The sequence below is a fragment of the Thermobia domestica genome, chromosome 5, assembly GCF_964235325.1.
Source record: "Thermobia domestica chromosome 5, izTheDome1.hap1.1, whole genome shotgun sequence".
Classification (NCBI taxonomy): Eukaryota; Metazoa; Arthropoda; class Insecta; order Zygentoma; family Lepismatidae; genus Thermobia; species Thermobia domestica.
The window spans coordinates 274236204-274261578 of NC_137458.1; the positions used below are offsets into that span (position 1 = coordinate 274236204).

Consider the following 25375-nt stretch of genomic DNA (forward strand, 5'->3'; position numbering starts at 1 on the left):
AGCCTCAAAAAGGTACATTTTCGGTAGAGTCTTACATTCACTAAGTATTTCGAATTTTTCGATGTTTATTTTGAATAATTTCAGAGAAAAGTCGGGTAAGCTTTAACCTGCAGTACTTTTTGTAAGATTTTCTACAATACGGTTTATTATTATTATTATTATTATTATTATTATTATTATTATTATTATTATTATTATTATTATTATTATTATTATTATTATTATTATTATTATTATTTTGCAATCATTTGATAACTATTATATTTTTCCATTTTTGTCTTACTTTTGTATTTGTCTTATTACGACGTCATAACACTGGTCCTACATGACAAATAACTGCAGGTAATATAAGTGATTGACTAACTTAAAGATATCGTCAAATAAGTGAAGGGCTCAGGCGAAGAACTTGATACCCCCCATCTTACAAATTTTACAAAACAAGATTTATTCCCTTGAGCGCATCAGTTTCTTTCTCAAATATCTCCGGAGTTATCATACTGCTCCCTTTAACATATCATTATCATTTAGGTTCGAATTCTAACAACCATTTTTTTTTTCGCATTGGCATAAAACCATCAATGTGAGCTGACAGCCTTCCACTACAAAACAAAAGAATATATAAATTGAATCCGTCAAGTTACAATATGTTATTCAATCATTTGATGAATGAGGAGCTGCTTGGACAAGGTGTTTTCTTGCACTGATCGACCCTGATGAATTCATTCCTTTTAGTTTCATGGTATCTTTATTGTTCCTTCTCCTGTTTTAAAGTTCCGTGAACAAGGATCCAGGCAAAGGCCGAAGGATAGGAACGCAAGGTGTTTCCAGCAATTACAGTTATCTGTAAGTAAATTGTTGTAAAAACTCCTGAGCGTTCCAATATATTGTTTGAGGTATTAAACTACTTTTTTTACTTAAGAATTATGCTATAGTTTGGGGTTGGAATCTGTCAAAATAGAAAAAAAAATGGAATTCATCAATAATGTTAGAAAATTCTTTACATTCTCTTGAGCATGGCATAGAAAATTCTTTACATTCTCTTGAGCATAACACAACAATTATAAAGTCTTATTTCCTTTTTTCTTTTTTTATTTTCTTTCCTTTAATTTTTCAGAGATTCAGTTGGATACAGGCATAGCTTTGTGTTTGAATCATTTCTGGGCAGTAAGTGGGAAAAATATAGTAGCTCTGCGTGGAAGTCTTATTGTATTCATTTTGCACATGGTAAGTTCTTATATGTATTGCTCATTGTAAAACGAAATAACATATTCAGTTAGTTGCATATAGTATCTAGAATTTTGTTTTGGAGGCTTAAACATCTACATCTTTTCCCTCTAAAATAATAATAATAATAATAATAATAATAATAATAATAATAATAATAATAATAATAATAATAATAATAATAATAATAATAATAATAATACCCAGGGTGTTCGCAATTCTTTTTACAATGTTTGCGAGCTGTTTCTTCCTAAAATACGAATCCAAATCTGTGTGATGGAAAATCATAATCTCTGATTGTTACGTACCGTTGTTCTGGTTACGTAATATTGAGTATATTATTGTTAGGTATACGGTAATAGTTTGCCCTGCATTGTAGTACGGGATATGCATTGATAAGTTAAGAACCCTTATTGTTGATCTGCGCGTGAGTTTGTTTATTTGCTCTCATGCTGTAAGACTTAATCTATCGCTGTGTTCGTAGGTTTATTGTTTATTTTTATGTCTGTTTCCTTTCAATGGTTTTTGGTTTTCTCGTTGGTGAATGTAATAAATGTATATATATATATATATATATATATATATATATATAGGAAGCGGCCCTATATCTAATCTGCACAGATATACATTATATATATATATATATATATATATATATTCGCTATAATATAATTTACACTATGTAAAGAAAAATCTTAGTTAAAGATTAACATCTTCAAAAAAATCAATCACAATGAACATAGCAGAAGGATGTAAAGAGATGATGTATATGCATGTTGTTCTCTGTTGCTATATCTTATGATCAAAACTACAACGGAAATTCTACTTATAACCGGAAAGTTAGAATTTTATTAACAGAGGGGAAAAACTTAAATATTCCTAAACATTAAAATTTTTATTTAACTGTTTCTATTACTTAAGTGTTGGGAAAGTACTTCACGGTGCAAATTGTTCATTTGTTAACGGAAGTTATGCATCACAGAAGTGTTACCAGACGGAACTAATTGAAAACAGGAAACCAATCTGAGATAAATATTGGAATTATCATTTGAATGAACATTATTCATTTTTGGTTTCTAATTATTAAGAAATGGTTTTCTTGATAATGAAATTTTATAACTGTTATATCTTGCTAACTAAACTTGTTTACTGTGTGCGATTAATCATGTCATTCATACAAGAAGTGTGGGAGATATAGATTAAAAAATTCAGCATTGGTAGGTAGAGAATGATTAAGGTCCCTCAACTAGGAAGACTTATAGCGTTGAATTTACGCAACTTTAGGACAATAGTGAAAAATTTAAGTTTTGGACTTATCTGGAACGTTTTGAATTAAGTGAGGGAACCTTACCAAAATTTAGAAACAACCTTATTTTAGAGAATTATTCATTCACTCTATGCTTAGGTTTCACCGACGCTAGTTTGTGATAATTTGTCGAGTGGATGATTAGTAAAACCTTGGATTGCTTGTATGGCAGAATCAACGTATCAGCCTTGAGGGATAGGACGTGAGGTGTTGTCATGGATGGAAGCTTTGGTTTCATATGTTCATCTCTATTCAGGTCAAACTTAACCTACTTAAATATTAGTATGCACCATCAATGCTGTTAGGCAATGTGGCGCCTATATGTCAAACCCTGCGATATTGCTTTTGTGTGATTTGATAGCCACTGTGTCGCGGAAAACTGCAAGGAACCGTTGGAAAACTGAACAAAATTATTTTGTTGGTCAATATTATTCGAGATAACATATATTGTGTGATAATTGTAATGTCTTGGTAACACCATTCAGCGTTACACATCTTAAATACGTCAAGGAAAACTCTCCACAAATTGCAAGTCATCAACTAAAATTTGTTTCCAATATAACATTCCTACTGAGATTTATTTTGGGCAATGTTCGGTTTCTCTTTAAATGTTGCCGATAGATGGGAAAAAGGAATTAATATATTATCTCAAACATTATTCTTTTAGGTCACTAATGGAAGAATTATTGAGAAGCTGTTTTCTTCTTATGTTGTTAGTATAATTATTGTTGCTTCGGTACATGATCCATAATCCGGGATACGTATATATTTGATCCCCTTTCCGTGTAACAAAATATTTCTTCAATTACTCCTATATTTGAAGAAATAACTTCCGGGATATTCTATACACGAAATATATAAAATATCAAACCAAATAGCGCAATATTTATGGGTGCTAACCTCATTTGCTGAAATCTTCGAACATCTGATTGTTGGTGCTAAAGGAAACAACTGGTTTATGATCTATCCTTAAGGATTGTTCCGAAACTTATTTATGTTCGTATTTAAAGTATGTAGTGGGTATTCTCGTTGTGCTCTCATCTAAAAGGAACGTTGAAATTATTATTATTATTATTATTATTATTTTTTGGCTGGTTGTTGCTTCATTCTTTATTTCATCTTTCTTTAGTGTGTTTCATCTGTTCATCTGCATGTAGTTTATTTCATTCACTTATGTAGTTAGTAGCAGTAGTGATGTAACTGGTGTGTTGTTGATACCAGGATATATGATTTACCATATCTCCAGAACGGTTTGAGATATCAAATTGCTGTAAACGTTATTGTGAATTTAGTATGTATTGAATACCATCCATGCAATTGGATGAGGTAAGTATCTAAGTAGTTTTTTTTTTTTTTTTTTTTTTTCGAAATATAGGCTTTTGAAAAAGCAAATTTACCCCTTGCAACTTTGTTCGTGCCCATTCAAATCCATCATATCATGATCCTAGTATTAGACACTAAATTACTTTGGATGTGCATCATCCCATATGTCTCATTTGTGTTATTACTGATGTAGAGGCCACCAAAACTTGGTTGTTTGTAATACTGTACTGTACTTACTTTGCTGCACTCATAATAAATGTAATGTTGTAAACTTTCGTTTAACATGTAGGTTTGAAATATGTAATAATCTGACGTAATATTGTTTTAAAAAATACAATTTTGTGTTGGGTTGACAATACTGTTAGTCTTGTGGAATCATAGAATGTGCCAAGCAATGTGCTCTTGCTGGTGTTTGCAGGTTACAAAAGTTCAGTGTATTTTGTTCATTAGTTTAAAAGCTACAAGAGCTAATCAAAATAATTGCTCCACCTTGTATATTTCATTTATTTGTCTGTCTCATTAGCTTACAAAATCGAGAAATTCTCATGTAAGCATTACAGTTATCAAAGCAAAAAGATATATACAATAGTGTCAAGGAGTAGAGGTGTACATCGTATTGTATCTATGCATCTTTCTAAAATACAAAATCATAAAATAGTATATATCAAGCATATAAACATGAACATTTACATCGTAATTAGGGTACCGTTTGCACCACACCTGACATTAGTCATATTCTTCAAGTACATAACAAGTTTATTAGACAATCAGATACGATTCTTATACATAGTTTTACTTATATTCAGGCCGTATTTAGGTAAGTGCTATTCTGTGCTCGAGCACAGGGCGGTAGAATTTAGGGACGGTAAATTTTGGATTCTTTTTTAAGATGTACAATAAAGTAATATTTAAAACTAGCAACCCCCAGAGTCCCGCAGAAACGCGAGAAAATGTGTTAATGTGTTTAATTTGCTCTAATTACAGTAGTTATTATTTAGCTAGCTTATCTAATTACTTTTAAAAAGTCATCCTTTCCCACCCCCTACTCCAAGGGGTGAGGATGAACTTGAACATCATGAAAACTGATATCGTTAAACTCAGCGACCTCGAAAACTATGAATTCAACACTAATATCTGTTGTTTTCGATTACTTTTAAACTTTCGCACCTTCCCTTGAAGTTGAATTGGATTAAATTGTCACTATTCATCTCAGCGACCCCAAAAACTATGAATTCAACTCTAATATTGGTCGTTTTCGATTATTTTAAAAATGCCCCGATGTTGTTCTTATGGGTACTTTGCACCTCCGTATCTCAGCTCAGGTGTGATCTAGGAGCCTGGATTATGTGGCATGTGAACTAATATATATACTAATATAAAATGCTTTTTTACTAAACTTACAATAATTATGTGATAAGTTCAAAATAAACAATATCAAAAACACTCCCTAGTGTTTTTAATTCCATATTTTACTATTATGATGATAGTAGTAAGTATTTAAGAAATTCAATCATAATTCAAGTGAAATTGTGAAATATAAAAATAATGTAACGATTGATTAAGAATTAGTAGAAAGCATTTTCTCCCGAGAGTAAATTAAAACTTACATGAAAGTAAATTAAAACTTACATGAATAAATTAAATACCAGTATTGAGAGAATGTATCTATACTGGATGAGTGGTTAAGCTTGTTGCCTCGTAATCAAAGAGTCCCGAGTTCGATTCCTGGTGGGGACACAAATGGTTCGGATCCAAAGTTAAGCTGTATGTCCCGTCCTTAATACGTCGTCATCATCCCATTGAAGACAATGGCAAACTACTTGTCCAGGGACCTTCAGGTAGAACACCACATCATATCATTAAAAGAATTAGGTCATTTAAAATTACGTTGTAATACCTAAACTGCTACTCAACAAGAGCTGGTATGTTTGCAAAATCACGGCTTGATTCCTTGTTTGATATCGAAATTTGTGGGGGTGAGGGAAGTATTTAGAGCACAGGGCCGCACAATACGGGCCTGCTTATATTAGCATATTTTTGATGCATCACAAATACGTCACTACCTTGCCTAGTATTATGGCTATGAACATTTTTGTCAAAGATAAAAAGATGCCTGTTTTTTACAGTAAAAAAGAATAGATTTATAAATGTATAAGCTGGGAAGTATTAAAACTTTTGCTTCTATAAAAACCATTTTAGATCTTGATTTTGTGGGTAATCCAAAAATTATCTAATCGCTTTCTTTTGCAATCGAAAAGTGCTTAAACTGTTTTCAGCAGTTTCCCAGTGTATTATGCCGAAGCTAATTAATGAATTAAACTTGGCGTACTAAAAGCTAAGAAGTGCTTCTCTCGACACATTATCCTGGAGTTTGTATAAGCTTCTCGCTTCTCAGCTTCTTGTTTAAAGTGGAGATATGCGTAGACCATGAAAGATCGTCACTTATAGTTACACCTAAAAGCTTTCTTGTACAAGAATATAGGAGTAAGTGAGAAGATATTTTTATTCTAGGTGATATACGCGGTTTCCCTGGAAAATGAAAGTGTAAGAGAATCGATTTATTATGATTTATATAATCTGTTTCCTGTTAATCACTTTACTGATTTGTCCGTACAGATGACAGATTTTATCTCAACTTCTTCTATTGATTTCTCTGATATAATGATACTGAATTAATGATATTATAGAATGCATTTTGCTGGATACATACATTCTAACAAGTCATTTATATATATATATCAAAAAGAGAATAGGACCCAAAATGGAACCTTTGGGAACACCTCTGATTACATTTAAAATTATTTTATTATTTGTTTTATTAGTTATCCATGTAATTATTTGAATAGTTATTCATTAATTGAATATTTATTAGTTTTTTTAGTTTAACGTCCCACATTAATGCCCGAGGTTCAGTAAGACGGTGACAATGAAATGAATGACAATGGTGGAATGATGAAAGTGTCAGGAAACGAGTGAACCCCGAAGAAACCCACGCACACGGTGTTTGTCCATTACAAAGCCTACTTGGCGAGATTTGGGATTGAATCAGGGACACCACGCGTCACAGATGAGACCTCTACCACTAAGCCACCGTCATCTTCAATAGTTGTTCATGTTCTTGAATAATTATGTATGTGTATTTGCATGAATTGTTTGAAATTATACCAATAATAACTTGTTCGAACGTTTGAATAAAGAATGTTCTAACAATAAATTGTTCAAGTATTTTAATGTAGATTTATCAGAACTTTAACTTTAACAGCTCTTGAAACAATTCCTCTTGAAACAGCTCTTGTACTTAAAGTACGATCTGGAGAAAGGTGTTAAAGTCTGTGTGTGTTTCTATACCTAGGTTAACAGAAATAAATAAGTATTTAATACACACGGTCCGAATTGTTATTAACTAACATATCTTATTGTTTCTTCTCCGAACCAATTTACAAATTAGTTGATTAGATATTCTTGTTATCAATTTAATTTTGCTTAATCTTGATTTAGCTAAGACTCTTGTTTTAACAGACTAACTTTCTTTCACTTGTCGCTATAGGTAACTTTTTCATGTTTAATTTAACAAAGTTAACAATGACAAAAAGCACAAAGACTAGTACTCACTGAAAAAAATATGTAGCAGAATTTTCCTCTACATGCAACAGGTAGGGAAGATTTTTGCTACATGCTACTTCCTTCTTCAGCCTGTGGTAGACTTAAAAAAAATAAAAGACATGAAGGAAGGGTAAAAAATGGTTAAGATATGTAAGAAACAAGTCTTCTGTCAAATATTAAAACACACGGGAGTAGACACTCACTGACATTGTACACTGCTGTTCACTGTTTTCTGTTCTTCCTTTCCAAATGCTGAAAGTATGTAGTGAAAACATTACCCCAAATTATATTTATTTCTCCTCTATCCAGTATAGCAACGCATCTTAGAGATTATAACCATCATATTGTGGAATCATGTTTAATTGGAAAATCAAAAACAGCGACGGAACGAAAAATGAAAGAATCATATTATATTCACAAAGAAAGGCCTTCACTTAAGCTGGATAGAGGAGAAAAAAAAAACTTTACAAAGCAGTGGCGTCTATTGGGTGAAATGTCAGTGTGTTAAAGTGTATATAGGTCAAACAAAAAGGAACATTTGTACTAGAATAACTGAGCACATTCGTACCTCGAAATCTCGGAATCCGCAACAGTTATCCGGTCTAGCAACGCATCGTAGAGATTATAACCATCGTATCGTGGATTCATGTTTAATTGAAAAAGCAAAAACAGCAACGGAACGAAAAATTAAAGAATCACATTATATTCACAAAGAAAGGCCCTCACTTAACCTGGATAGAGAAGAAATAAATATTATTTGGAGTAAGCTTTTCACTACATACTTTCACCATTTGGAAAGCAAGAACAGAAAACAGTGAATAGCAGTGTACAGTGTCAGTGAGTGTCTACTCCCGTGTGTTTTAATGTTTGACAGAATATTTCTTTTTTACATATCTTAACCATTTTTTACCCTTCCTTCAAGTTTTTTTTTATCCTTTTTGGAGTCTACCGCAGGCTGAAGAAAGAAGTACCATCTTCCAAAAGCGCTATCTGTTGCATGTAGAAGAAAATTCTCCTACATATTTTTTTGCGGTGAGTAGTAGCCTTTGTGCTTTTTGTCATTGAATATAATCACCGCTCGCAATATTGTGATATACAGTTAACATTGTTTATTGATGTTATAATATATGAATTACAAGAATGTATGTTTGAGAGAAATAACCTGAAACTATATATTTGTTTCATGATTTAATATTACAACTTAATTTGCAGTGAATTTAAAAATATTATCCTACTTACAGGTTTCTGTAATTCCTGAATTTTTAGATTTCCAAGCTTTCGACTCTCCCCTGGAGTCTTGGTCACGGAGGTTAAAAACAGGAAGAAAAGGAATAGAAACACCAAGGAATAAAAAGGAATGAATTTACCAAGGAAAGAGCTGTGTTGTACAAAAAAAAACATGTTGTCTAGTGCGTCAGTGCTCTCGAAATGAGGTGAAACGAACTAAAATTAGGTGAAGTCAATTTGCGTGTATTTTATTTTTCTTCGCCTCATTTGGAGATTGCTGAAGCACTAGACAACATGCTTTTTGTACAACATAGCTCTTCCCTTGGTAAATTCGTTCCTTTTTATTCTTTCATTTTTCTATTCTTTTCTTTCCGTTTTTAACCTCCATGACCAAGACTCCAGGGGAGAGTCGAAAGCTTGGAACTATAAAAATTTAGGAATTACAGAAATCTGTAAGTACAATGAAAGTTAGAATTCGTAAGCGTGGTTTGTAATGACTTAACAATATTAGTTTAACACCTAATTGAAATACAACAAACATTTTCAATATACGATTTGTTTCCTTGTGTGTCTAGACAGATATATATATGACGACAATTGCTAAGATATATCTAGAAGACATGATGCTCGGAAATGTACCAGTAACTGATATAAAGGTAAGGATTGATGTTATTGTAACATAAACAAATATTAAATAGTTTTATAAATATTCATTTCGTTTAATCTTTTAAGAAATTATCATTGGTTTTTAGTCTCACCATAATGAAACATTGTAAATAAAGATAAAGATGCATTATTTACTTATATATTTATTTATTGATCTCAGATTTGGATTTAATATGTTAGGTAAATAAGCTTGAAATTTTAAAAGAGCAGAGAATATTATAACCATATTTTAAATATATAAATTTCAAAATATTGATGCCTGGGCTTTCTAGCAGACAAACACCGTGCGTGTGTTTTCTCGGGGTTCTCCCGCATCCTTCCACTTTCATTATTCCATCATTATCATCCATCTCATCATCACCATCCCCCGTAGCCTCTGTACATAACCGTGGTACTTTAAATGTAAAATACGAGGGCCATTCGGAAAGTAACCGCCGGTAAGTTAAATAGGAAGAATTTGTTATATATATCTTTAAACTACTTTTCTGATCTATTTTTCAACATAGTTTTCGTAAACATTAAGCATTTATCATATCTTTGCACTAGCTTAGAAATTCCATCTGCATAAAAATCTCCTGCCTGTGTCTAATTTCTGTAACACAACCTCTATGTCACTACGTCATATAACACAGTCCTGGAAATTTGTGGAAATTCATCGAAAAGCTCCGAGATTATGAAACGTCGATTTTCACGAACTTTTCCATCAATTTTCTGAACGAGTTCATCAGTGACGACTGATGGACTGCCATCCTTTCTTCGTCATAAACGTTTGTTCACCTACTTCTAAATAAACGAACCTTTTCATAAACAATTTCTTCACTCATCACACTTGGTCCATACACGGCACAAAGTTCGCGATGAATATCTGCTGCCGAATATTATTTTGCCGTAAGAAAATGTATAACAGTTCGCACCTCGAATTTGGCGGGGTTTTCTATTGCAGCACACATTTTGAGATGCTACAAAAGTGAAACTAGTGATCAGACAACCTTCACTCTACTACGGCTGGATACAGACTGATCTACTTTGGACGTCTGTGCAAAGATGGTAGCGTTGCCCCCACTAGTTCATGCACAGTGACCAATCGGAGGTTACTTTCCGAAAGCTCCTCGTAAAATCGAAAAACCTGAATATTTCTTCTCTGGACTAGGGTTGAGTGAGCATACGTTTTAGAAGATCTCAGTTTATATCGTCCTCAAGGATAAAACATGAGGTATGATCACGTTCAAATTCGCAATATGAAAAGAAATGGATTAATTAACGCTAACCTTTTTGTGAATTACGCTGTTCTTAAGCCTACAATTTCAATTGAAGTTACTCATAATAGGTGGATGCAAAATTTCAAAGTTTTAATGAAAATAGTTTTGTAAACTATTTTCATTCACGCAGCAACTATTATATGGTTAAGATCTATCTGGAAAGAGCTTCATCTTATATTTTTCAAGTACTTTGTAGCATAATTTCATTTGGAGGGGACTACTCAATTTGGGTACAGTTTTTGTGTTATTTACATAATAAACTTGCTTGCCACGTCAAAGAAACTTGTGCTTAAACTGATTCAGTTCGTTACAAAATTGTTGACAAGACAATATGTATAGAGAGATTAATTATGTTTACTGGCTACTGTAGAATAAAAGGACTAAGCGAAAGATCATAGATAGATTCTTAACATTTTTGCCTGTTAGTTTGTGTACCTGATTTCGAACCCAGTGGCAGACCATCTTGAAGTATTTTTTTCAGGATTTACATGTCAAATGCTGGAATGATATAAATAAATATAAGCCCTTACTGCTTCACCCTTATGTTCATTTATCTAGTTTCCAATCTAAAATAACATTATAGGTGATTAGAACTTCCTAAAACAAATAAGTAAATTAATAAAAAAATAAATTACATTAAAATGCTTAATATTCACATGTATTTAATATCATACCGTCGTTACAACACAAATTACCCTATTCTTTAAATAAATCTGTGTATGAGATATATATGTAGATTCTCAAGGCTGAAAAGGAACTGTAAATTTAAATCAAATAAATCCTTAAGAATTACATAAAATATTCCCATATTAGGAAAAAGGAACATCTTTCACTTTGAACTTTTAAACGAATATTATCATATATATATATAAATGAGTATACAACTAATTAATTAACTCTATGGTTTATTTAACCAAGAAGTTCAATGACGCAGTCACAAACGTTTTCCATTTTCTGTTTTTAATCAACTCAATTTTTTTCTATTGTATATTCCTATTTTTGCAAGATCTATCTTAAGATTGTCCGCCTCGTTCTTCCTAATGAATTATCTTTATTATTATTATTATTATTGGGTTTCCTGTTAAATTTCCTACTGTCTTCTATTATGGGTAAATGACCTGCTTGCCTGAGTCTCCTAGACTTAATGACCCTAATAATGATCGGTAAACAGTAAAAATTATGCAGTTTCTCTTTATGAAATTTCCTCCATTTCCCATTTCCTTCATTTTGAGCCCGAATATTCGTCACAGGATTTTATTTTCTAATGATTTTACTGCGTTCTTTCATCAAAGCAAATGACCATCTCTCGCAACCATACAATACAATAGGCAATATTATCGTTTAATATATTTTAAGCATTGAATTCTTCGGCAGAATTCGTGAAGAAGAAAAAAAGCGAATCATTGTGAAAATCTGACAATAAACGGCAAGGTATAAAAGAGAAATAAAAAGAAGGAGAAAGAAATAAAAAAATATTACAGTTATTTTAAAAAATTGAAAGTGGTAAGACGTTACCAGCAACACGCTGTAATTGTGCAGGCGTGATGTTAATTTCTCTAGTAATGTTCCGTTTAAGGTAATCTATTGTGTAAACCACATTTTAGAAATTAGGTTTTCATAAACACTTCAAAATATTAAATTACTGTAAATAGGATCACTTTTAAATTGTTTTATATACAGACGAAAACCTAGTTTTCCATAAATAGTTCAAAATATTAAATTAGTGTGAATATGATCACTTTTACACTTTTATATACATATGAGGTCAATTATTTTATATAAAAGTGTAAAAATGATCATATTTACAGTAATTTAATATTTTGAAGTGGTTATGAAAACCTGATTTCTAAAATGTGACATGAAACTTAATATGACATGAGAATCATTTCTCATACAAAACATGCCAAATGTGCTGAGACTTCAGTGGGAGGAGTGGGCTTGATTTATTACACCTGCAGAGTTCTTTAATATCAGGTTTTATGGTTGAAGAGCTGCAGTCTTCCAGAAACAAATTTCGAAGGACCCAAATTTCCAAACCAACTTTTAGATGAGATAGGGACTTTCAAATTTTTTATTTGGCTCCTTCAGGTCGGTTTGTATGGAACCCCTAGGAACTCTTTGCGCAACCCCTGGATTTCGCGGAACACTGAGAAACGCTGTGTTAGAGTATAACGAAATAGAATACTGCGAAATGAATAACTTGAATACAATGTAAACCGTTTATACTTCCGCAATAATGTAAAATGATGATGATCCATTGTCAAACAACATAGCAGATAGTAATGAAATTATGAAAAGATTTATCCTATCGTGTTGCTCATGTTGTATCTTAGGATAAATGCAAAGTACTTATAGGATAGTATTTGTTGTATTTTAGGATAGACATCAGAAATGTAAAAAGAGAGAGAGAGTCATATACCCAGCTAGACATCAGAAATGTAAAGTACTTAGAAAACTAGCTAAGAACTTGGTTTCAATTAATACTGCTGTTCAGACATGACTTCAAGATGTTTTTGAATGTCTTATTATCCCTTGTTTCCTAGATTCATCTGATAAAAGTTAACATCTTGATATTTCATACCCTGATACTTTCTGAAACTAAATTTTAAAAACATGTATGTGTTGATTTTAGCTGTTTTTCTTTAAAAAAATTTAGTAATTCTTGTATATGTATTGGCTGCCTGCTGCGGTGAAAGCGCGAGTTCTAGTTGATTTCACACATGATGAGGTTATTTTTTTTATGTATATACACATGATATAATTATTGAATCCATTAGTAAAAACAAATTGTTAAGATACTTAAATGAAAGTCATATTATAATATCGTTAATTTATTTCAAACAAAGAAGTTGTTCGCTTTGGCGAGAATAAATATTTCGAAGGGTCCTTTTTAAAATATAAAAATAAAGGAAAGGAACGAGAGAACATAGATTAAAATGTTTTTCGAAACGAGAACGGATACGTCATACAATAAAATATTGATCCAATGTATGCCAGTAAAAATTATTTTTCGGTCCTTTTTCACTTCATTTTTGAGGTATGTTAAAGTACTTCATTTTAACGAATTTCAACTTTTATTATAAAAAATGAAAAATGCGTTTCTTGTTCCTTTTTTGGCCTGTATTTAACTTTTTTTTTCATAATTTTACTTAAAATTTATCGTTCTTTAGAATATCTATCTCTCTATCTAGATACAGATATAAATATATATGTGACATAATTTTGTTATTCAGATGATATGGTAGCCATTCTCATACATGTACATGATCGGTCGAGCAGAATAGTAATTTAAAATAACCAATTAGCGTTGTTGGATTAAATAAGTAGCCAAAATGGATTCTTTTTTATTGTAAAATATTAAAAATTACCTGTAATTATATAAGTTTTCTTTGAATTATACATATATGTTCATTTTAATATTAAATTTTCCCTTAAGAAGTGTTTAACATGTATAACATAACAATGGATATATGAATAACTGAGGAATGACACTACACTTCATGCTATTACAGTGATGCGCTTTCATTGTTTAATTGTAGATTTCATATTTTTCGTCTTTGTAGTAATGTTGTATATTACTACAACAATTTATGTTGTAGTAATATATGTAGATCAGGGAATAGATGAAACAACAAATAAGAACTGACTTCTTTCAGTATAACAAAATTCCACTGTAAAAAATTAATTTTGGAGATTCTGTAAAGTTGAGATGTCACGTTACTTAAAATTTGGCACGTAGCCAACCCAAAAATGTAGGGGAGCCCGGTAAAAATTAGGGGAACCCGATCCAAACATATTATAGTTCATTGCAAGTCTACCGTGAAAATTTTAGGGAGGCCAGTGAAACCTTAGGGGGGTTGGTCTCCCGTGGCCGTGCCCGGCATCTACCTAAAATGTTTCATACCGACCGTTAATTCCTAAGATACATGTTTTATTTACATTTCTTAAGTCAGTATTATTATTTAATTTTGTTCTGGGATACGCTATACGGTAAATCAAAGATAGCTACCGAGATATTGGGTGTGTTAATGATGTAAATCTGAAATAGGATGATAGAAGAATAATAGAAACAAATGCATACATTATATTACAACGCCTACAGGAACACACATTTAAAAGTAAATGCCGACAAAACTAAATGCATGGAAAATACCTCGCGATCATACTACAATCTATGAATATATTAACTTGTTAAACAATACTTTCGACAAAGTGAATACTTTCAAATATCTAGGATCAATGTTAACAGACCAAAACTATAAGTACGAAGAAATTAATTGTCGACTGAAGGGAGAGATTCGTGTTATTATTCAGTCTCAACTCTTTTTATCTTCGCGTACCCTGTCGAAGAATTTGAAGCTTAAAATATTTAAAGCAATGATTATGTCTGTAGTGTTGTATGGTTGCGACACACGTTCGCTTGCTTTGAGGGAAGAACGCAGACTGAAAGTAGTTGAGAATAAAATCCTGAGGCGAATATTCGAATCCAAGAGGGATGGAAGTGGGTAATGGCGAAAACTTCATAACGAGGAACTGCATAATTTATATCGTTTACCAAACACTGTTAGGGTCATTAAATTTAGAGGGCTCAAGTGAGCAGGTCATGTAGCCAGAATGGAAGAAAATAGGAACACTCAAAATTTTAACTAGAAACGTAATCGGAAAATTATCATTAGGAAGACCTAGGGACAGAGAAGTCAATGGAGAGCTTTTATGGATGCAACATTGAATCTCCAAGTTCCATAGACCATAGAATTAGTTAGTTAAGTACGTATCTAATTTAGAACTTTCAGGTCTGATAACATATATTTTCATGACTTTTCATGACATTTCATATTACTTATGGCTTTGACATTGTTCCTTATGAAACAAATAAACAAGGTAAACAAGCAGGTAACTCCCGTTGTTTTCTAATAACAATCAATCATAATTAGCACTATATTTCAAGCTCTAAATTCTATGTGCTCATCATCAGGATTAAGGCCAATGTAATTTTAAAAGAACTAGAAAATTACTAGTACATTGGGAACTGGCACATTAAATGAAAAATAAAAATAATTAAATTTAATTGTTTATAGTGGAACTTGGCTTATTATTTATAGTTGTTTTAATATCTGTAAAATAATGTAACAAAAGTACAACAGTATAATGTGAACTATGATTTAATATATAAAATTGTATGCTTACAATCGACTTCTACAACATTCTCCAATCAACCACAATACGATTACAGAAGATATTCGATTCTAAGCGAATTACGAAACAATTTATTACAATCATTATATTCATACTCAGTGACGCAACCAAGATTTTATTTCGGGAGGGGCCAAGACACAGTAGTCTGAAAACGACGTGCTACATCATCTGATATGGACAAAATTGAAAGTTTAAGTTCTCTCTAGTACACGTAATTTAGTTATCTCTATTATTAACATGCTAAAAGGTCTTAAAATAGAAGTTCAAATTCACAAATTCCCCTATTATTAACGGTTTTAATTTTTTAAACTTGCACTCTAATTATTATTTTGTACATATTTATTTTTTGCATGTGATTATGCATTCTTTATTAACATTTATTACTCTAAGAAATTAATTTAGGGTTTTCAGTGGGTTTTTCGTTTTGCACAGTGCTTTGGCTTAATTCAATATTCATTTATTGATTAACCTATTTTAGGTTTATTAATACATTACGAACTTTGCAATACTACTCAATAAAATGTACAAAAAATACTCTTTACAATTTATAACAATGGAATTTTAAATGTAGTCGTGAACTAATCGAAATTTTCCAATCCTGTGGTACAGATGCAGGTGCTTTCCAAGATCAAACACTTTAATAGCTATGAAAATACAGTTAAATGCTACAATATTATAAGCAACTTATCGGCTGTCAATTTTAGTTATTGTTCATGCATATAACTTCACAAAATTGTGTAAGAAAGGTTAAAAATGTAGTATCATTTGATACATAAAGCTCGATGCATTACCAATTTCATACATAGCACATTTTTGCTAATCAATGAATTATATCCTATTAAATGATCACTAAAGCTATTCAGTACAATATTCTACAATTAATTCACAATTTGAGAAGTTTTCCATATTTACAGTTTGATACCAAATCTTCTTGGCTTCTTTGCAAGTCCAGTTATTCGAAAAGTACATCAGTAAACTTTCACAAAACAAAATTTCGCATGTGATGTCTCATGCCTCAATGCAGAGTAAGAGCACTCTTCGCGTACGGTGCGTGCGCGCGTGTGTGTGAGAGAGAGAGAGAGTTCGCATATTTTTTAAGATACTGGACAAATGACAAGCAATCATGATTTTTTTGAAAATTTCACCAAAATTTGTCTTTCACTGTTGCTGTATAAATAGGCCAGGTTAGTTTCGGGAGAGGCCTGGGCCCTCCGAGCTTATAGCTGGTTGCGCTAATGTTCATACTTTAACTATTGCGTACAAACATTTGCTATCAAATAATATAGCAATTATATTATTACAACATTTGAACTGACGATCGAATATGTTAATTTATAACTTAATATAGAACGATACATTAAAACAATTAAACTTAGCATGAATACTAAAAGACTATATAATAGGGATGGTCATTTCCGGAAAAAGAGTTTTCCGGTTTCCGGAAATCACATTTTCCGTTTTTCCGGAAAATTTTCCGTCTTCCGTTTTTCCCGAAAATTTCCCGTTTCCGTTTTTCCGGAAAATTTTCCGTCTTCCGATTTTCCGGAAAATTTTCCGTCTTCCGATTTTCCGGAAAATTTTCCGTCTTCCGTTTCCCGGAAAATTTTCCGTTTAATTTTCCGTTTCCGTTTTTCCGGAAAATTTTCCGTTTTCCGTTTTTCCGGAAAATGTGGCCATCCCTACTATATAATTATTGTGAATCTTTCAACTCCATTCTCATAATATACAATTTATTCTTACACATAAAAATTATAAATGATATAGGCGACTAAGTCATTTTGCACTGCACCTGTGTAGACCCTCATATGACAGTAACAAAGATAATCATTATATTGCAATGTTTATATTAGTTAAATTTGTAGATAATAGCAGTTAAGTTGATTTTGTTACGCCAGGAATTAATAAAACACGTTGTAGATGAAAAGCAGAAACTTTATTGCTTTGATAAAGTGAGCATTTGGGAAAGAACATCTCATACATTTTTGAAAGGAAGGAAAGTTGTAAGTACAAAATAATATTGAAAATTTCTTCTTTTATCATTTGCATGGATATAATTCTTACTTATATCTTGAAAGTGTAAATTATATGTGAGCTGAATTATATAAATTATTAGTTATTACTTAATCCCGAAATTAATGGCTAAATACAATAAATGCCATATATTACAATTTTCATGATTATTTCAGTAGAGTGCAATTTCACAATTTAGACGCAATTTGTTACCAGTTTTCTATTTTCTTTTCCACTGCTTTTTATCTATGCACGAATGGCAGCATACCAAAAATTTGGCTGACTCTTATTTGGTCAAGAGATCGCAGTGTCTAATAACTGCAGTTTATTGCCGTTGGAGTGTGACAAGTGAAAAGGAGGTGATAGTGCATCTCCAGTTCTTGAAATTCTGAATGACAAAGATAAACAAACATGCTTATTTTAAAGAGAAAGTCAGGTATAAGCAGTTATTGTCAGTCGCTGACGTGTGTGACACATATCTGCTGTTGATGTGCATTTCAGTGGTTCAAGATACCGAAAGAATGCCTTCCTAGGCAAGAGAAGATCGAAAATTTTGTAGTGTGTTCTCAACAGATGGTTCTCTACTGTTTTAAAAATTATGTCAAACTGTGAGTTTCGTTAAGAAGCGTTATTTTGTCATACATCATTTTGAAAACACAGATCTGCAAGGACACGCAAACCAGCTGATGAAAAGGTTCAGAATTTTCTTGGTACATTCACGAATCCCGTTTCATTACTAACAGTTTTGCGAATGATCTGTATAAAGCTCTAATTAACATGACCATTCCTGTATGGAAGTTTGAAAATGTTTCCTTTAGAAATTTTCTCGAGAAATACTAACTAACTCTATGGCCTATGCAACCCGAAGCTCTCCACTGACTTCTGTCCCTATCCGACTGGATCCAGTTTCTACTTTGTATTCCTATTTCTGCGACATCCATCTTAATATTGTCATCCCATCTGCGCCTAGGTCTTCCCAATGGACGTTTTCCGATTGAATTTCCAGAAATTCACAAAACAAAAAGTCCAAGTGAGTCATCTTTGAGAAAGATTTCTATTGATAGAGCGTACAGCAGAATTATTGACGATGTCCGTAAGTAAAGTGCTGGTGACAAAAATACATGAATTTCAATTGATGAAACATGCGATATTCTAGGGCGATCCATTGCTTGTGTTGTGATTGAAACTTTGGAAGAAGAAGAAAATGCATAAACATATTTTATTACATAGAAGTTCTGAAAAAAATAAATGGCACGGCAATTGTACAACTTTTTACAAAATCGCTGGCTATTCTGTGGTTAGAATGCATGAAACACGATAGAGGAGTTTTTTTTTTTTTTTTTTTTTTTCAGAATCGGAGCTGGATACATAAAAAGCGCAACAAAATTCCTTAAGGTTCTATCCCCAAGTACCTGTCTGACACACACACTACATAGAATTGCAGAAGTACATTGTCATTTTCCCTTAATCTTCTTGTACCAAATGTGAAAAAAGGTATTTTTGAGAACTCCCTCGCGAACCAGTGCCTTTTGTGAATTAGCTCCAGAACTTCTGTTCTCACCCCAGTCCGTCTGAACGAGACGGGGTACATGGATTATAACTGTTCTCTATCACGCTAATAGCTTTGAATCCGTCAAAAGTATCATTGATACTTTTAATGAGATTGATGCGTCTTCAATTAAGATTTCTCAAAGTTTACTTGAAGAATTCCTTGGAAAAAAAAAAAAAACTATCTTTCCTTGCAACACATTTTGCAAAGTTGTCAGACGCTATTACCAAGCTATAATATATATATATATAAAATAATATTTTATCTAGTTCCCTGAAAAATCTTCAAAGTTGGTGTAAGTCATATGAGTGTTGTGTAGCTCGTGACAAGAGCTCATATTCGGAGAAAGTGTGACTGTGTTATAACTGGTTCTCCAGATTTAGCAAAATTGAAGAACATTACTACGTATTATTATGGAAAGTGATGCTGATGTAACTGATGACAATGACATGAATCCTTCCCAAGTTATTTATTTGCAGTATATTCCAGCTACATCTGAGGATGTGGAAAGATCATTTTCATATCTAAAGCGAATTTTGCCTGATAGGAAACAAAGTGTTTCGTTTAAAAATCTTAAGAAGTTGTTGATAATTTCAGAGAACAAATTTATGAAATAACTTTCTTAAGCGAGAATAGGCTGCTAGTATTTCATTTTAGTATTCTTATGTTTTGAAAGTTTTCTACACTGCTAGCTGAGCTTGTGTGAATAAAGTGTGATAGAGCTTTTGCGTTTACTGTTTTGTTCATTGTTACTACTGAAGAATGATAAATAGATCATTTGATGTCATCCCTTACGGATTGCGCAACTTGCAAGCTTCCGAAGATTTTAAATTGTAATTACTAACTGCACAATAAAACATATTATTTCTTATGATCCATATTTTTTTTAATCGATTACTAAACCAATTATAGGCTATTACATTTCTAAAATATTTTAGTACCTATTTTTTCAAAAGCTCATGTTTGTTCTATTTTACCATTTTTACTTGTCATTTTTGGGTTTTTGTTTAACAATTTAGCCAGAAAAAATTTCACTTATTTGTAATGACTACGGAATATTTTATGTTACTTCGTATATTTTGCCCTTTAACTATGCACACCAGTGTATATTTAGTGTTAGATATTAAATGTAAGTTTTGCGGAGAACTTATGTTAAGGAAACATTTTGCTTTAATTTGTTTTATTAATTTCAGGATGATCTTTTCATATCAAAAATAGAACAGTTCACAGTTCTTCTCGTCCTTGGTTTATTGGTAATACCATTAACACATGTTATTAGCTTATTTGGGATATTACCACAACAGGAAAGATCTCAGAAGCTAAAGCAATTGCAATTGATGACAGGAGTAAGTCCGTTGTTCTATTGGCTCACACTCTTTATGCGGGACATGATTATTTACGTAATAGGAATAGTAGTGCCTGTTGTACTTATGACGACATTCCTAACTAAACAATATGTACACAAGGGATATATGGGTAAGTGCCATATGGTTTCTATGTTTCTTGGTTAGAAGTAAATGCTCACAAATTACAATAAACAAGTGGTTATAGAATACTGCTGTGCATATGAAATGAAACTTTTTCTTTCTCACAATATTTAAAACTCAGCCATCTTTATGGAGTAACTCAAGTATAGGCTTACCCCTTGCGTTCGGGGTGTCATTTTCCTATATGCTTGCTGTAATATCAGGTTAGACCGTTATATAGGTCATAGTTATTGTATACGTGTGAGATCATTCTCATTACTGATAAAAAAAAAAAAAAAATATATTTGCATTGTGGAACATTTGAACTGAAAAATTGAAATTTTGAAGTTCTGGAGTGATTTTATGCTGCTACAGGTTGACAACACTGACCGAAGATCGAAAACAAAATTTTTCTTTTTCCGATCTCGAAATATGATCTGGAAGTTGCTATTTGTTTATCATTAAAACAAACACATGCTTAGGCCTGCCATCTACTAAGACAAAACTTTTTCTTTTCTGTCAGTAAGGTGTTGCCACCTAAGGAGAAATAGTAGAACTAACTCTTGATTTGCAACCACTAAAAATTTTCATCATCTCCAGGATTAATACGACCCTTAATAAGGATTACGTTTTCATGACATCCTCATGGATGTACTGGTATTTTGCAACTGAGTATTTTATGACATCCATATGGATGTCACTGGTATTTTGCAACGGAGTATTTTATGACATCCATATGGATGTCACTGGTATTTTGCAACGGAGTATTTTATGACATTCACATGGATGTCACTGGTACGCAAGGGGTTAATGTTACACAAGCAAATTCTCGTCCCTGGATATTATCTTACGCAATAGAATCCATCTAATACAAGATATCCAAAATGTTTGAAAGTAATGCCATTTTTAAACAATTTGAACAATTTGAACAATGTTGAAAGAGATCTCTTCATACGTACTAACATGTCTGTATACAGTTCTGTACGTTAATGTAGTGAAAATATCCTTAGAATATACCTATAAATGCAATTTGGTTTACAGATCATACATTACTTATATAGAAGCATGCATTCATAATGCCCTATCTATTCTGCTAGTACTATTCAAAAGCCTTTGTCAAGATGCTCTCCGATAAATACTTTATGTACCTCTGATTAGCTTTATCAAATCATTAGATTTGTTGGTAAATACTCATTGTAAAATTGCGCATAATTCAAGTTTCTCTATTCATCTGTTTTTCTTAATATTCTAGAGACATTTTCCTCAAATTTTGCTTTCAAAAGTATTTAGTCCTTGATCATCGTTCCCTGTACAGGGTGGACTATTCACCTTAAAACGCTGTTGTAAATTTTAAACTAATAAACATAATTCGATGGACTTTTGTTGCGTACAAATATATATACAGAGAAACGCTGTTTGATATAGTAAGCAATACCACCCGATTAACAATGCCAAGCCAACATAAAATATATATATTGTTTTAAATGGCACTAGGTTAGGTTACTACCTATTTCAAATACACATGTTAAACAAAAACTAGTGTCATATTGATTATTCAGAGTTACTGACTAAGGATGCCACGATATGAAAATCATCCATAAACATTAAATTTTAAAGTCTTCTACACAGTAACAAAGCTAGTAAGACGGGCGTGTCAATGAATGTCTATGGAGTCCTCTACAATAGTAATAACGCAAGTATAAGACGGACCTGTCAATGCATATCTATGGAGTCCTCTATAACAGTAATAACGCAAATAAGACAGAATTGTCAATACATATTTAAAATATGCTGGTAGAATTGTCAATACATATTTAAAATATGCTGGTATCGAATACTTACTTCTTTATTTTCTTCAAAAAGTGCTTAAATTAAACAAGCATCACATGCAATATCTTCATAGATTTTCAATAGACGTAAGGATTATTATACCGTTCACAGCAATTTGATATGTCAACCCGTTCTGGAAATATGAGGAACATGCGCACAGATTGCTTTTCTAAAAGTAGTCCTTCAATACTAAGAAGGGAAAGAAATGAAATCTTTAAGTTTTACGTCCCACGGATATGCTGGCTAGGCTAAAGGAGACGGTGATGATGAGAAATGAATGAAATGGTAGAATGAAGAAAGTGAGATGAAACGGGGGAACCCCGAAAAAACCCAAGCACACGGTGTCTGTCTACCACAAAGTTCACTTGGAGCGAGCTGGGTTCTAGCCAAGGACCCCATGCACCAGAGGTGAACGCTCTGCCACTGAGCCACCACAGTCCCGTTTTATACTGAATAAATAAAATACAGAAGTGAAATATTAGAAGACTTTTTAAAAACTTTTTCCAATAAGATATTAAAATAACGCTACAATACTATGTAAAGGCCTCCAAAATATAATTGTTTATGACACTATAGCGTCCGCACTTTGTAACATCGAACAATAAAACTGGTGTTGTATGTTTATTTTTTAACATGTAGATTTTAAATATGTAAAAACATGACGTAGTGCCACTTATAATGTATACATGTAACTTTAAATTGGATTGGCAACATTGTTAATCGAATGGTATTAAGGAATACGTCAAATAATGTTCCCTTATCGATGTTTGCGTTTTACAAACTTTCGTTCAATTTTACTAACTAGTTTCAAATTTACAAGGACGTTTCAAGATAAATTGTCCACCCTGTATACTCTGTATTAATTAGGCGATAAAGTGTTTTTATAAGTAGTATTGTATAATAAATAGCTGCCCAAGTAAGAAGAAATGTCCATAAGCACAAGAGGAATTCCAGAAATTAGAATACTGTAATATTCCCATACATTGTAGCAAATAGAGGCAAGAGTGTATACAAGAAAATATCCTAAAACCAATTTCGTTATAGATTGAAAAATATACTCATTGTTTATACGCACGTATATTGAGAAACATAATTATTGTTCCATAAGCTACCTATTTGTTTGTTAGGAATAAAGACTACAGTTTAAGCTTATGTATCTTATAAGAACAGTAACATATTCTAAGAAATATGAAAGAAGTTATGAGTTAATTAATCAACACGGATTAGTATTACAAAATTTATCATAGCTGGTATATAAATGTTTCTTCTTATGGTATGTTCCTATCCCATCTCATTATTTGACGAGGGAATAAACGAAAGAGAAATTTAGACATATTCATTATCTTTTTATATCTTGATGGTCATAAGTTTCTTAGCTCTTACACTAAGAAACAAAGTGATTTTGTATATTAAATGATTTGTTTTCCTGTATGTCATTAACAAGATCTGATATGCAGATGATACGGTTATTATAGCTAGAATTGAAGAAAGATTACAGGAGATGATTGACAAAACAGTTGACACTAGGAAACTAGTATATAGAATGATGGAAGTCAACATTGAAAAATCGAAAGTCATGAGAATATCCCGTGGAAATGCGCCCTTACGGGTCAGAATAGAACAAAGAGAAATTGAAGAGGTGGACTATTTCAAATATCCGGGAAGTATTTTGAGACGCGTACTGGGCCTAAGAGACCAGGTCGAGAATCGCCACAGTCAAAAGAAGCATTCAACAAGAAAAGATCACTCTTAACTAGCAGCCTTAATATTGGACTTAGGAAGAAATTGGTCAGGTGCTATATATGGAGCATTGGACTTTATGGTTCAGAGACTAGGACATTACGGAAGTTAGAGAAGAAATATTTAGAGAGCTTCGAAATGTGGTGTTGGAGGAAGACGGAGAAGATAAAATGGACAGAAAGAGTAACAAACGAAGATGTTTTAAAACGGATAAGGAGAAAAGAGGACTCTTCTGGCCACCATCCTTCGTAGAAAGGTCAATTGGATTAGATAGTAGGGTAACAAAATATAGAAATATGTCACCCCGTAGGATTCTCATTGCCAAAAGCGGCAACTATTTTATCTTGATAAACATTGATACGAAGAGCTAGAAAAGTAATGTTGCCAACCTCGGCAATTGGTAGGGTGGCCGCCATATTGGTTCAAAGATGGAGTAAGTATTGACAAATTACGTAATACAATTTAGTTAGAATATAGTCATGTGGGGTATCAAATGAAAGCTTATGATGCATACATATAAATGAAAATACTTGTATACATTGTTTAAGCCATTTTTTGTGTTTAAGGTCAAGGTTGTTAGGTCATCTTACTGTGTTTTATTAATACTTTAAATTGAAAACAATTTCAATCGAATACATTACATGAGAGCGGACTGAAAGTTAACTCTATAACTGTAGTTGTAAAACGAAAAGAAAGTTTCATTTGTGGATTCTCACAGTGCCATCTATAGTCAGTATTCTTCATCACTCACTTCAGTTTCTGAGTTTGATAAGTTGTCTTGAGATGCATACTCATTACAGGAACTTGATTATAACAGCCACATGCTGGAAAGCATGAACGTCTTGCATATTTACACGAACAAGATTATGATTTACATTCTTTTTTGCACTTACAGCTTGTGATACGCAAATACTTTGTAGGAACTGATGGATGCGTTGTTATAATTGGTACGCACGATGTCTCTTTCGTTTGCCAG

At 32.3% G+C, this 25375-nt stretch overlaps 1 protein-coding gene across 2 annotated transcripts in view; it reads left to right on the plus strand.

The window, feature by feature from the left end:
- LOC145686627 (phospholipid-transporting ATPase ABCA3-like) overlaps positions 1–25375 on the plus strand; it is a 252882-nt gene that overhangs the window by 172500 nt on the left and 55007 nt on the right. For both annotated transcript variants that reach the window (XM_081760095.1, XM_081760094.1), the window contains exons 15-17: positions 1115–1224; positions 9259–9339; positions 20557–20839. In XM_081760095.1, coding sequence (XP_081616221.1) covers positions 1115–1224; positions 9259–9339; positions 20557–20839 — 474 coding nt within the window. The remainder of the gene's footprint in view (positions 1–1114; positions 1225–9258; positions 9340–20556; positions 20840–25375) is intronic.